Genomic DNA, 14,515 nt, shown 5'->3' on the forward strand with positions numbered 1-14,515 from the left:
CAGCTGTACTGAAATGTCAGATGGATTTGTAGGGATGACTCAAGTTGCCAAAAAGGGAGTCATGTAGTAGCTCCACGACTTGACTCTGCCCAGAAAACCTTGCTTAATATAGATCCCACATGAGCTGAGCTATAGACACTCCCAGCAGCTCAACCAACACCATTGAGTGAGAAAATCTCTCAAGGGTGGGTTGGCCTGAGATCTTTGTTGACTAGAAGATGGGTTGGCCTGAGATCTTTGTTGACTAGAAGATGGGTTGGCCTGAGATCTTTGTTGACTAGAAGACATTGAGGAGTTTTCATACCGAGTCCATTTTTAAAAACATATCCTGGGTTATTTCTTTTCTGGTGATCTAGAATCAGATAGAAAAAGCCAGCGATGTCGGAGCACAGCAGGAACTCAGATCAAGAAGACACCCTTAGTGAGGAGCTTGATGAAGATGAGATCTTGGCCAACTTATCCCCTGAGGAGCTGAAGGAACTGCAGTCCGAGATGGAAGTCATGGCCCCTGACCCTCACCTTCCTGTGGGGATGATCCAGAAGGATCAAACTGACAAGGCTCCCACAGGAAACTTTGACCATAAGTCTCTCGTCGATTACATGTATTTGCAAAAGGCGTCTAGACGCATGCTGGAAGACGAACGAGTTCCTGTCAGTTTTGTGCAGTCTGAGGTAACCAGGGATCTGTGTGGGACACAAATGGCTGCCGGGACTGGGCTGGCAGGGACTGTTTCGCAATTGTGATTTCTGAAGACCACAGTGTGTGGTTCTGTTTTAGATTTTGCCACATCTAAATTAAATCATAGTATTAAGGTCTATCCCAACCCGTAACTTTCTGACAAATGGTATAATTGCAAGGGGGAGGGGGAGTTGATAACCTCTTGTCAGTGTTTCTCTGTCAACATTGGCACTGGGGTCTCTGTGTGGATAACCTCTTGTCAGTGTTTCTCTGTCAACATTGGCACTGGGGTCTGTGGTCTGTAGCCCTGATACGTAATTAATGATTTAACTCAGAAACAGCTCTTAAGACTTTTTTTTTATTTTTGCTTCTCCTTTTGAGAAGCTTGTCCAAACTCTACTCCCCATTTCTCCAGAGTATTTATGCACATACAATATTTTACATATAATATCAAAGATTCCCCACTTCTGAGAAAATCTGGCCATGCACACTAAACCAAACCCAGGACTGAAAATGTGGGCTCACTGTATATTATCAGGCATCAGTGGTGACATCTAGAAATCAGTGGCTAAGAAGGCATCTTCAACATAGTCCTCTCTTGGGACACTTCAGTCTAAAAGTTAGAGCTGGCATGAGCTTGGCAAACCTACTATGTATAAACCACAGTTAAATTTTAATTACATTTTATTATTAGTTGTACGTGCATATGTGTGTGCATGCATATGTGTGTGTGTCTCTGTGTGAGCATGAGTGTGTACGTGTGTGTGTGGGGGGGGGTGTAAAGGTCAGGTATGGTGGCAGGTATCTGATAAACCGTCTTGATGGCCCTAAAGGGAAAATTGTAATGTAGCACTTAAAAATGACTGAAAAAATAGAAGACAGATTTCCCTAGTATGGTTTTTTCCGGCCCACCTACAGGTCTATCTTATCACATTGGTGTGACGGAAGGAAGTAGTGAACATTAAGCAGGAACTGAAGTCTGGGAAATAAATCTCTGGCTTGATCAGGCTAGTGCTTGGCCATGTCATTTGCAGACCTCTTACAGTTGCAGGTCCGTGGGTTCGAAGACAGTTCCACACCAAGACCAGCCTTAGGAGGACTACAGAACCATTGCTTTTGTTTCCTTCCCCCGCATGCATTAAACAGCTTGATGATTGGCTCCCCCTGCTGGGACAGCTGAGGCATGGGATGTTATAGGTTTTAGGAGGTAGTTAAGGCCGGCATTGTCAACTGTCAGATCCATCCTGGCCGTGTATCGTCAGCATTAAGTTCTTGCTCAGAACACTGGGTGTCAGATTTCTCCATGAGCTTTGGGAATTACACCTGCAAGATGCACAGATGCACACAAAGAGGAGTAGTCGATGCAGGCGAAGCTGGTGAACGCTGATCTGACAGACTTTCCCTTCCCAGACAGGGCAGAGTTATACATCTTACCCTAATCCTGTTCCATTTTAAGGCTCCCTCTTCCCTCAAGGCATTTTGCTTCAGAGACTAGTGAGTAATGAAGGTGGTTTTCCCAGAGCCAGAATCCAAACCAAGGTTTTAAAAACACCCCAGATTATCAGAGAACTCTCATTTCTCTGCACCATGTCATGGTCTCATAGTCTCAGGAAATGCAACATCATGCATGTCTATGAGAACAGTGGATCCTTTAGAAGGGTATAAGGAACGTTTTTTTTTTTTGTTTGTTTGTTTTGTTTTTTTTTGACCAGGGTTTCCTCTCTGTAGCCCTAGCTGTCCTGGAGCTAGCTCTGTAGATAAGTCTGGCCTCAAACTCAGAGATCCACCTGCCTCTGCCTCCCGAGTGCTGGAATTAAAGGCATGCGCCACCATAGCCCAGCAGGAAGCTATTCTTAACACAGCTCTGTGGAATACAAACATTCCCTTTCAACTACACAGAAAACAAAGGCTTTGATACAGGGTTGTAAAAATCAGTATCATTTACAAATATGTTTTAAGAAGCAACTTTTAAAAATAAAGACTCTAAAACCCAAAATTAACTAGCTTTTGTTTTAATGCACTTGGTCTTGTGTACTCTCAAGGACTCCATCCTTGAATTCAATGAATTGTGAACTGCAAACACGAAAAAAGATTTATTTATTTATTTGTCACATAGACTGGATATGTACAGACTTTTTCTTTTTCTTTTTAAAAACAAAACTGTGTCCCTGTTGACATTATTTGTAGTAGTCTTTAGGTGGTCTAGAGACAGTGTAAAATATTCTCATATAGACAGGTGGGTATGCAGGATAGAAATGTGTATATGCATATATATGTATGTATGGGCACAATCCCAAGCATGTGTCTGCAAAAGTCCCTCCTTACTTGGTCGTTTTTGCTTATTGTGGGCTCCTCTGTATCAGCAACACAAGAAAAACTTAAAACCAAAAGCCACACAGAGCAAGTAGCAGGCACCCCCAGACCCTTTAGTTCTTCCAGGGGTTACCTTCCTGACTCAGAAAAACAAAAACAAAAACAGGAATTTCATAGTAATTTTAGAAGCTTTTTTCCTATACGTATATAAATGTGTATGTATACATATATAGAATAATATTATACATAAGGTTTATTAGATTGAGTTATTTCACTTAACATGGTTTTCATTGACGTTTTGGTTTGGTTTAGTTTGGTTTTGAGACAGGGTCTCTCTCAAGACCCTAGTTTGGTCTGGGTAGTCAGAGACACATTATTTAGACCATATGCTGGCCCAGAGCCCAGAGATCTGCCTGCCTCTGCTTCTAGGGTGGTGGTAAAAGGCAGGTGCCACCAGGCCTGGCTTTAAGGTTTTACAAAATCCTTTGTGTATGTGTTTGTGTTTTTGTGTATGAGAGAGAGTGTGTGTGAGTGTATGAGTGAGTGTGCATGTGTGCCTGTGTGTGTGTGTGTGTGTGTGTGTGTGTGAGAGAGAGAGAGAGAGAGAGAGAGAGAGAGAGAGAGAGAGAGAGAGAGAGAGGACAACCTCAGGTGTCACAGCATTCACCTCTTTGAGTCAGGATCTCTTAGTATCGTAATCACCACTGCATGCCAGGCTTAACTGGCCCTGAGCCACCAGAGATTCCTCTGTCTCCATCTCCCATCTTTCATCTTACTTTATGTGGGTGCTGGAAGTTTGAACTCAGGTCCTCAGACTCTGATTCTTATGCAGCCAGTACTTTACCCATGAAACCATTTCCCCGGTCCGAAAGAATTTTTTATGTTTAATTGTATGCATTCCCTGTGTGTGTGTGTGTGTGTGTGTGTGTGTGTGTGTGTGTGTGTGTGTGTGTGACTAGCCTTAGTGTATTTGAATGCAGTGTCTACAGAGGCCCGAACAGGGCGTCAGATCCCTGGAGCTGAGTTACAAGCAGCTTCGAGCAGCTTTAAGCAGCCAGAAGCCAGTGCATGTGGGGGTGGAAGTGGGGTAATAAATTCCGGTCCTCTGGAAGAGCAGCAATCATTTCTTAACTGCTGAGCCATCTCTCCAGCCCCTAAAAAATATTTTTAAACTCCGGTAGACATTGCTGCATTTTGTATTTCTTCACTGCTATGGATTCTAATTGCTGTGAACCTATCTTTTAGGAAAATACTCAAAAACAGCATGAAGTAAGAGAGAAAGGCATTGCAAACATGCCCCAGTTTTTAAAAGAAAAGCTCAATAGTGAAATCCTTGCAAAGAAAAGACAATCAAATGGGAGCAACAATGTACAAGAAACAGAAGATGACGAAGATGAGGAGGAGGATGAAGAAGATGAAGAGGATGATGAAGATGAAGAAGAGGATGAAGAGGGTGATGAAGATGAAGAGGATGGAGATGGTGAACAAGCCAACAGAGGAAAAAATGAAGCAAAGGAACAAGTCCACAATAATACTGGCATCTGCCAGCAGCCGGCTACTAGAGCAATGGAAGAGCAAAAGGACACAGCAGAGACCAAAGGAAAAAGTGAGAAGAAAATAGCCAAATTAGACCCTAAGAAGTTAGCCCTTGATACCAGTTTTCTGAAGGTAAGTGCAAGGCCTTCAGGGAACCAGACGGACCTGGACGGAAGCTTGAGACGAGTGAGACAGAACGACCCTGACATGAAGGAACTCAACCTGAACAACATTGAAAATATCCCTAAAGAAATGTTGCTGGACTTTGTCAATGCAATGAAGAAAAACAAACACATCAAAAGCTTCAGTTTAGCCAACGTCGGTGCAGATGAGAGTGTAGCATTCGCCTTGGCTAACATGCTACGTGAAAACAGGAGCATCACCACCCTCAATATTGAGTCCAACTTCATCACTGGGAAGGGCATTGTGGCCATCATGAGGTGCCTCCAGTTCAATGAAACTCTGACTGAACTTCGGTTTCACAACCAGAGGCATATGCTGGGCCACCACGCTGAAATGGAAATATCAAGGCTTCTGAAGGCCAACAACACCCTGTTGAAGATGGGCTACCATTTCGAGCTTCCGGGTCCCAGAATGGTGGTAACCAATCTTCTTACCAGGAACCAGGATAAACGGAGACAGAAAAGACAGGAGGAGCAGCAGCAGCAGCAACTTAAAGAGCAGAGAAAGCTGATAGCCATGTTGGAGAACGGGTTGGGGCTGCCCCCTGGGATGTGGGAGAGGCTGGGAGGACCCATGCCCGATCCCAGAATGCAAGAATTCTTCCAGCCTTCACCTGGGCGGCCCCTCGCTGCTCAAGAAGTCCCCTTCGGTGCAAGAAAGGAAATGATCAAAAATCCACCTCAACCCCCACAGTACAAGACAGACCCCGACTCCTTCAGGGTGGTGAAGCTGAAGAGAATTCAACGCAAATCTCGAATGCCGGAAGCCAGAGAGTCGCAGGAGAAAACCAACCTCAAAGATGTAATCAAAACGCTCAAGCCAGTGCCAAGAAATAGGCCGCCCCCGCTGGTGGAAATCACTCCCAGAGACCAGCTCTTGAATGACATCCGACACAGCAATGTCGCCTACCTAAAACCTGTAAGTAATAGGAGGGTGAAATGACGAACACTTCCCACTTCCCCTCCCTCTCCTCCCTCTTGTCTATGTTATATTTTATTTTAGAGACAGGTTCTCCGATATTTCAGGCTGACCTTGAATCTGCTAGGTAGCTGAGGGTGGTGTACCCCACCATGACTCGTTTATGTGGGGACTGAGTCTAGGACTAGGCAAGTGCGTGTTAGGCAAGGGCATTACCAAATGAGCTATTCCCCTGCCCCAGCCCCATTAGTTTAACGCTGTGGGGTCTTGATTGTTCGTAAGCAGAGGTATAACACCGATACAGTTAAATTACTAGTTCCTCTATGAGACAGACCCATATATAATATATACAATACTTACAACTAAGTTCTATTGAGTACATACATGTATAAGCTGACTCATATGATCATTGTAATTCTAGAAGGTTGGCACAGTTATTCTCCCCATTTTGTGAAGGAGAGGCAGATGCTTTGGGAAGTTAATAGCATGTCTAGCAGACACCGCTAGGGAGTGGTAGCACTGATGTTAAAACTCAGTTTTGAGGTGTCAAACTTTTACCTAGCTTGCTGTTTTGAATCCTCAATGCGCATATGTAAAACCAGACCATTCTAGGCACATAGAGCTGAGAATTAGAGACCCCCAGAAGCCTCCTTGAAGGAGCAAATGAGGAAAAAAAATTAAGCACATTTGTAAGTAGGATCTGGACTAAAGGGTCCAGGGACTCGGTTCTTCATCGGCAGACGAAGCTAGACCACCTGCGAATGCATTTCTGTTTGCCTTTTAGGCAGCCAGCCAAATGGCAGGCGTCAGGTCACTATGCTCATGAGCCAACAGAGTTTAAAATATCTGACTATTATTTCTGTTGTAATATTCATAGTGTCTCTATAAAACTCTGTGATAAAGCTGACCAGAGAGATGGCTTTACTACCTGAGCTTAGGTTATAGAAATGATATTTTGTGGTCATTATGACAGTGATAGTTATACAGGCCAAAGATCAATGTCCACGGGCCATGCTGATTGACACGTGACTGCCATTAAATATATATTATTTTATATACTATGATGCATTACATAATATAACATTCTATTAAATGTATAAAATACATAATTACACAAACATGTAAATATATATTGAATAGGTATATATGTAATTGAGCTAAGATTGTGTGGACAACACAGTCAATATATTATTTCATCATAGAGGTTCCCATTTTTTTTAGGATATAGATCACAAATACCCATGTGAGTCTGTGATTTTTTCCTCCAGCTTTACTGAGCTATCTAATCTTAAGGTAACTGCCGTTATTCACATATGTGTGCACGAATGTCCTGAATTCCCATCTCCTAGAAACATATTGTCATTGTCCCATTTCCTGCATCAAAGACGTTTTTCCTCTGTAATTTGGAGAGAGCTGGATAGGTCTTAGGACAGGTGTCATTGTAGAATGCTAGAAATCACGTGAGGCCAGGCAGCGGTCCTCTGCTTGCTATTGGACAGGACACAAGCCAGACCACTGCTGGGGTAGGTAAGGGTGCTGTCTGTAAAAACTGTCACTTTGAAGTCATGGGTGGACAAGAGTCAAGCCGCCTTGGTGCTATATAGTCAGAAAACAATATACTGAAAGCAATGAGAGTCCGTGTTAAAGGGAGAGGAACTCAAGTGACCATCTGCAGAAACCTCCTGACTCTGGAAGGAGCGAACCACTGGGGCTGCAGGCACCACACCACCACCCAGCATTTCATGTGGGCTCCGGGGATCTGAACTCAGGTCCTCATACTTGCACAGTCATCACTTTGCTCTCTGAGTCAGCCCCTAGTGCCATTCTTTAAAACAACAACAATAAGCTAAAAAGGGAAAGCCTTTCAGAATGGGAGCCTTGCTTATTGACATGTGCTTTGAAGTGGCTTTGCACTTCCGGCCCCTGACAGCTCCTCTTGCCTTCAGTTGCCTGGCATAGGCTGCAATGTCTGTCTTTGCGCATGTATCTATCTTGGTTATGCCCCATGGCTTCTTCTATTTAGTTCTATAAAGTACTCTGTGAGGACGACGTGCACACACATCACTCAACTGCTAGACGAGCTTCACTAACGTCCAACTGCTCCCACCTCTCTGTGTCTTCTTCCCACAGGACAGATGTCTGCTTTAAAGCCAGACCATAAAGTAATCATTTCAAAGTGTTTCACTTTTTTTTTTACTATTAAATGTTTATTTTATTTATTTTTAATTTTTTCTCCATCTTTATTAACTTGGGTATTTCTTATTTACATTTCGATTGTTATTCCCTTTCCCGGTTTCCAGGCCAACATCCCCCTAGCCTCTCCCCCTCCCCTTCTTTATGGGTGTTCCCCTCCCCATCCTCCCCCAATTACCGCCCTCCCCCCAACAATCACATTCACTGGGGGTTCAGTCTTGGCAGGACCCAGGGCTTCCCCTTCCACTGGTGCTCTTACTAGGATATTCATTGCTACCTATGAGGCTGGAGCCCAGGGTCAGTCCATGTATAGTCTTTGGGTAGTGACTTAGTCCCTGGAAGCTCTGGTTGCTTGGCATTGTTGTTCATATGGGGTCTTGAGCCCCTTCAAGCTCTTCCAGTCCTTTCTAAGATTCCTTCAACAGGGGTCCCGTTCTCAGTTCAGTGGTTTGCTGTCACTTTTTTTTTAATCTTGTCTTTTGAAATAATATTAGATTGGCAGACACTCAAAGCCAGCACAGACTTCTTACCTCTGCCCATCACCTTCTCCCCATTTGCTGTCATTACTTAAAATGCAATGCAGCAGCCCATGAGTGAGCCCAAGGCACTGGCTCACTGGAGGCAATGGTAGCATGCGCTGTAAACACCTTCAGCTGCAAGGTGCTTCCTCATGCCAGAGGAACCGAAGCATCACGAAGCTCCATCTTAGACTCAGTCAGCTGCCATACACACTAGCAATGGCAGTGTCATGACTGTCAGCACAAAGGTCTGTCTTTGGTCTGTCATATGAGACCTGACCAGGTCCACTTTATAGAGGAGAGATTGGAGGTATTGTGGATTTGAACTACAGGTGCAACAGTGAGGTGAAAGTTAAAACACAACTTTGATACGTGTGTGTGTGTGTGTGTGTGTGTGTGTGTGCACATGCTTTTAAGCCCTGTCCTTGTTGTTTTTTTGTCAATTTGACACAGACTAGAGTCATTTGAGAAGAGGAAACCTCATTTGAGAAAATGTCCCCCCGAGACTGGACTGTGGGCGAGCCTGTGAACGTTTTCTTGATTAAAGCTGAGTTTGGTATGGGAGGACTGAGCCCACTGTGGGTGGCGCCATCCCTAAGCAGGCGGTTCTGGGTTGTATGAAAAAGCAGACTGAGCAAGCTGTGAGGAACAGACCTGTAAAGTGCACTCCTCCTCGGCTTCTGCCCCAGCTCCTGCCATCGTTCCTCTCAGTGAAGCAGCTGTAAGTTGTGAAGAGCAATAAACTCTTCACTCCCCAAGCAGCCTTGGGTCATGGTATTTATCGCAGCAATAGAAACTTAACAACAGCAACTCCTAAAATTAGAATAGCGACTGTTCAAAACACACCTGTCAGTCTTTTGACCTTGGACATCCTTAAAACAAACTTCTTTCCCTCTCAGTCTTAGAAATGTTGTTTTTATGTATTCTTGAGAAGATCCTGACAATCAGTTTGTATTTTTAATTTTTCTTAATTTAATGCTTATTCTCTCAATACCACATGCTCCTGGCCTGGGATCTCTGAATGGGAATCAACAGAAAAAGAAAAAAAAATGAAAAGCCTATTCGCTTTGCTCAAATGCTACATACTACAGGAACTCAACTCAATTCAGTTAGAGAAATATCCTCTCTGGGTCACATGTTAAAACCTGGTAGCTACAAACCAGACTTCAGGCCTACTTTAAATGGGAAAGGTATTATTTTGTAAATTCTAAATGTCATGGAAAACATTCAAATATTTGGCACCACTGAAATATTAAACCCAGCCATGTAAAACTTTCATGTGCCTGGCGGAAGTGGGGTGTGTGTGTGTGTGTGTGTGTGTGTGTGTGTGTGTGTGTGTGTGTGCGTGTGTATGTGTTTTACTGGGTATTGAACTCAGAGCTTTGCACATGCTAGGCAAATGTTCTCCAGGCAGTTCCTTCTGCATGGTGGCCTCTCTGTGGGCTCGTTAGTGGCCTCTCCAGTTTTTCTCATCTTCGATCTCATTTTTCAGATCATCTTGCTTCATTCATGTGTATTGTTTCCTGAAGAATTCTTTAGTTTGTTCTTGTTTTTAACGTCTTGTCTAAGAACGTGCATTTCTTAGATAAGAACCAACTCGTTTCCCTACTTGTTAATAGCTGTCAGTAACTCTGATGCCAACACATAGCAAGGTTTCCCTGTCCCCACAAATGCACATTTTCTTTAATCTATCTTTAAAATGTTTATGATTCACTCACCACCTACCATTACAGAGAAACCTTTGTACTTTTCACTGAGATAAGACTTAGCAAGTTAACTCGGATGAAGAGCAAAGCCAAGTTCATCAAGGGGACTGAAACATGCTCTCCACTCCATGTTGGGCTCACCTGCACAGGTAGACTGCTCCCAGCCAAGCCAGCAATGGAATAGCATCTCCAAGCTTTCTCTCCAGCCAGACTTGAGTGTGATGGCATCACGTGCAGCCCTGGCTCACCAGAGCCCCTGTGGCACACCAGCAATTTCAGAGGTTAAGACGACAGATCTGAGCACTCATCTCTGTCCCTGCCCACGCTTGGCTTTGTTTATCAAGTTCTTTCTTTTTCTCCAGGTTCTTTGGTTTCTGTCCTTTTCTTGAGCCTCTTCACCACCTTCTCTTCTTGTGTGGGTAGAACTTAATCAAGGCCAGTCCCGTTTGGGTAATCCAGGGTTCTCCAAGTGTCTTCCTTCAGCCTGTACTCACACCAGCTCCTGTGTGTAGGCCTTGCCACGTTGCTTCTCAACTCAGTGGCCTTTGGCGAGTCCACCCTCTCACACATTCTTCTTTAAAAATCTTGGACTTAGCTCCAACAAGTTTTTACCTACTTGAAAAATAAATAGAACCAGAAGAATAGACAAGAGCCAATTCCTTCCCCTATTATTCATAGGGAAGGGTTCTTTGTTGTTGTTGTTTTGTTTTGGTTTGGTTTTTTTTGGTTTTTTTTATACCATTTTTGTAAAATCTATTATCAGAATCTCCTTTACATCTCTGGGCTCTTCCCTAGAATTTCTGGTTCAGTAGGTCTTAGACTGGGAATTTCCCCTTCTGACCATCTTCCTAGTGATATTGATGCTGCTTATTTGAGGGACCATAGTTCGATGACAACAACTTTATAGCATCCCTGGGGACAATAGATCAAATGATCTTTTCTTCTACCCACTGAAATCAATACAAGTTCCAAGTCTTATTTCAAATACTACTTCCTAAACACAAAATCAAGCCAGCAATAGTGCCCATTCTACATCTTTATCTGGAACTACCTTCATCTGGAACTTTTCTGCTTCAGGGTTAGGGCCCTTCTGGACACAGTGTACATCTCTCAAATTCCTTAATGCATGTCTTGTTCTCTATATTCTGGATACCCACTGAGGTGTTGGTCCATAGCCAGATTCAAGGTAATGTCTTAAATAACCACCTAAAATAAATCTTACAATCCTGCCACATCTCCCAGTATCCGTGTGTGTGTGTGTGTGTGTTCTATATAAAGCTGTATGTGCTCATACATCCCAAATACACTTAAAAATTACCAAACTAATGAGTTAAACAGAAAGGAACCCCTACTAATAACAGGAATTGATTTTCTCCTGTTTGTGATTTTGATATTTTAACCTTTAATTAAAGTTTGTTGCTGCTGTTGTTGTTGCTGTAAGCAGCAAGGCTGGTCTTGAACTCCTGCTTCTCCTCTCTGCATCTCTGAAGTCCTGAGGGTACAGGTATGTGCCACTACACCCAGCTCAAGTTTGATTTTTTTTTTCAACATCAAATCTAGTCATCTTTTCCTTGGTTTCTGCTTGCTCTGCTGAGAAATGGTATCTCTAATGACTAATCATGTCTTCCTCTTTCCTTGCAACTTCATTTAAAAGTCAGGCTTTTCCCAGAATGCTTACTGCTGTGGATGAATTAAAGGGTTAAACTTTAGAAAATAAGCTGGTGCAAGGTCTCTGCCCTGTTAATCTTTTCCAGGCAGTTAATGATTATTTAGTGACTCAGTCCTTTATCCCATGCTCTGGGACCCCGGGTTGGTACTGTTTGGAACATGGCGTTATGGACCTGGTCCCTACAGTGGGCCAATGCTACATTTTGCTTTAATTTATTTTGGATTTATTTATTTTCATTTTATGCATGTTTTGCTTACATGTTTGTAGGTGCACCGCACATGTACCTGTTACCTGCAGAGGTCAGAAGAGGGCATTAGATCCCCTGGAACTGGAGTTACTGATGTCTGTGAGCTACCATATTGGTGCTGGGAACTGAACCTGGGTCTTCTCCTCAAACAACATGTGCTCTTAACTGCTGACCCATCTCTATAGCCCCACATTTTGCTTTTTAAAATAGTATTTATTTAACCTCCACGTATGTGGTTTTTAAACACACACAAAGATCATACTGTTTTAGCTATTTGTTGCAGCTTCACAAATTAAAGTATTTCATGTATTTTTTTTTTTAAATCCCAATGCTCTTAATTATTGGTGGTTTTTATGGGTAAATCCTACCCAGGCACAGCCACTCCCTTTCTCTTGAAATCTGACACCAGAAGTGCAGAGGATCAGAGAGGCACATGGGGACTGCCCTTGGCCTGAAGAGAATATTGAATGTCCCCTCTGGAGGGCAGGGCACTGGGAAACATTCCTCTCCAGAGAGCATGGACAAAGAACTGACTGCACGCAGATCCCATAAGGGCTCCTCACTCTGACAGGTGCACATGGGCAGGGAAGAGGAAAACATGTTCAGCTGTTAACACAGCTCCGATCGTCTTAGCACTGTCAGCATCTCCTGAAAAATGCACAGAGGACGGACGAGTCACCTCCTAAGGCAGAGCACCACTTAAAATCTTTTAAGAGCTGACTAGACTTGAAGCTGTTGCTATGCAACAAGCTGAATGTAGAGTTTGGAGTTGGACTGATGTGACTCTCTGTAGTTACTGTGTCCTTGTGAAGTTTACGTAGATATTTTCTTAAGAACTGTATTCTGTTTTTAGATGTTACTGAACATTATATTAGAAATGTGCTTCGAAAAGCATAGACTCTGTGTGTGTGTGTGTGTGTGTGTGTGTGTGTGTGTGTGTGTGTATGCGCGTGCACGCAAGAGTGCTCACATTTTCATGTCAGAGGTCAATCTCCAGCATCATTCCTTAGGCGTTATTTACCTTGGTTTGTGAAACAGGGCCTCTCACTGGTCTTATAAGTTTGATAAGCAGGCAGGGAAGGCCGGCCAGTGAGCCTCTGGGTCACTGTGTCTATCCCTTGAAGACTGAGACAGTGATCAGGCGCCATCACACCTGGCTTTTTAAATGTCGTTTGGGGAGATCTAACTCATCTGTCACTCAAGCGCTTTACTAATGAAGCTATCCCCTCCTCAGCCCTTAGGACATATATAATTCTTAATTATATGTAGATGCTGTGTGAGGCTATGTGCATGTGAGCATGGGTGCCTGGAGAGGCCAGAAGGGGGTTCCTGATCCTCTAGAACTGGAGCTGCCTAACGTGGGTGCTGGGAAATGAATTCTGGTAGTCTGCGAGAGCTGGTTTTAACAGCTGAGCTGTCTTTCCAGCAGCTCTAGCCTTGTGACCTCGGGGAAGTCATTGTCTGCTCAGAGCCCTCTTCTTCCTCCTCCTCTCCTCCTCTTCCTCCTCTTCCTCCTCCAAAGGCTGGTGTAGGACAGACACAGTGAAAGAATTGATTTTTGACTTTTTGTTTTTTGTTTTGTTTTAAAGTAATTGTCCCTGTCTATCACTCCCTCCCATTATATAACTTAATCTTTCACAGTATAGACTGGATTACTGTCATTTTACAGCGGGGGAAAGTGACACTTAGCACCACCAAGCATCAGGTAAACTCTAGGCACCAGGCTTCGAGTTTCCCTTGTTTCTGTGATCCGTCTCCCCACAATCTCGTGGACCTTCGAACAAGCCCTAGATTGGTAAATGCCCAAAACAGTGGCTTTGGTTCGTCTGCATCTGTGGTGATTTTGGAGAGCTCTGTGGCCAATATTTCTAACGCCTTCTGCATCCATCAAGACATGTAAGTTTAATGATTTTAGCTTTACAGCTCTCACATTACCAAGGTTCACTTTTTTTCTTCCCCGAATGCTCAAACCACAGGTGCAACTGCCAAAAGAATTGGCATAGGAGGCAGCAGAATCATCTAGAACAGCAAGATCAGAGTTGGAGGCTTTTCACTAACAGTGCAGAGGACAGAACTGCGATGGACCAGTGGTGGCTCCAACCAGGCTGGGGATGGTTTGGGCTGTGAGAAGACAAAGGCCCAAGAGGAAGGGAAGGATACAGAATATCGATGTTCACAGGCAACACATTCTTCTTCTCAGAGTTTGACTGCCTTGGGTGAAAATTGTAGCGTGGTGCTCCTAGAAGCAGAGGCTAACCTCTTCTTGGTAAACACTTTACTATTGTTTTCTCCTAGTGATTAACAATAAATAACGATGGAAGTGTTAACTGTCAGAGTCTATGCCCACGCCCATTTCTTTTCTCCTCCCATCTCCTCCATTGTCATTCAATGCATGGCATCTCAAAGGGAATAAATCATGTGAAGTGGGTGCCTGGCAGGCCTTCTGCAGCTTTTTGGAGTAAAGGACTCTTTGCTAGTTCTTGGAGAACCAATAAAAATCCCTCTTCTCACTCTGCTAATTACTAGTCTCACTGCTATAAGAAAATACCCAAC

General features: G+C 43.6%; 1 protein-coding gene across 1 annotated transcript; it reads left to right on the forward strand.

Annotated features, from left to right (window-relative positions):
• Positions 1–251: 251 nt before the first annotated feature.
• Lmod3 (leiomodin 3) lies at positions 252–14,295 on the forward strand. Its single transcript, XM_032905068.1, has 3 exons — positions 252–672; positions 4,238–5,629; positions 13,939–14,295. The coding sequence occupies exons 1-3, from the start codon at positions 379–381 to the stop codon at positions 13,963–13,965; spliced, it is 1,713 nt and encodes a 570-aa protein (XP_032760959.1). The 5' UTR covers positions 252–378; the 3' UTR covers positions 13,966–14,295.
• Positions 14,296–14,515: the final 220 nt, after the last annotated feature.

This window comes from Rattus rattus, chromosome 6 (genome assembly GCF_011064425.1).
Source record: "Rattus rattus isolate New Zealand chromosome 6, Rrattus_CSIRO_v1, whole genome shotgun sequence".
In the NCBI taxonomy this organism is placed as follows: domain Eukaryota; kingdom Metazoa; phylum Chordata; class Mammalia; order Rodentia; family Muridae; genus Rattus; species Rattus rattus.

What these genes read in the sequence shown, in the direction of transcription:
- Lmod3 (XM_032905068.1), top strand. Translation starts at nt 379, where the DNA reads ATGTCGGAGCACAGCAGGAACTCAGATCAAGAAGACACCCTTAGTGAG. An exon ending in TCAGTTTTGTGCAGTCTGAG is followed by an intron (nt 673 to 4,237) that starts GTAACCAGGGAT and finishes CCTATCTTTTAG; the next exon opens with GAAAATACTCAAAAACAGCA. An exon ending in ATGTCGCCTACCTAAAACCT is followed by an intron (nt 5,630 to 13,938) that starts GTAAGTAATAGG and finishes CTCAAACCACAG; the next exon opens with GTGCAACTGCCAAAAGAATT.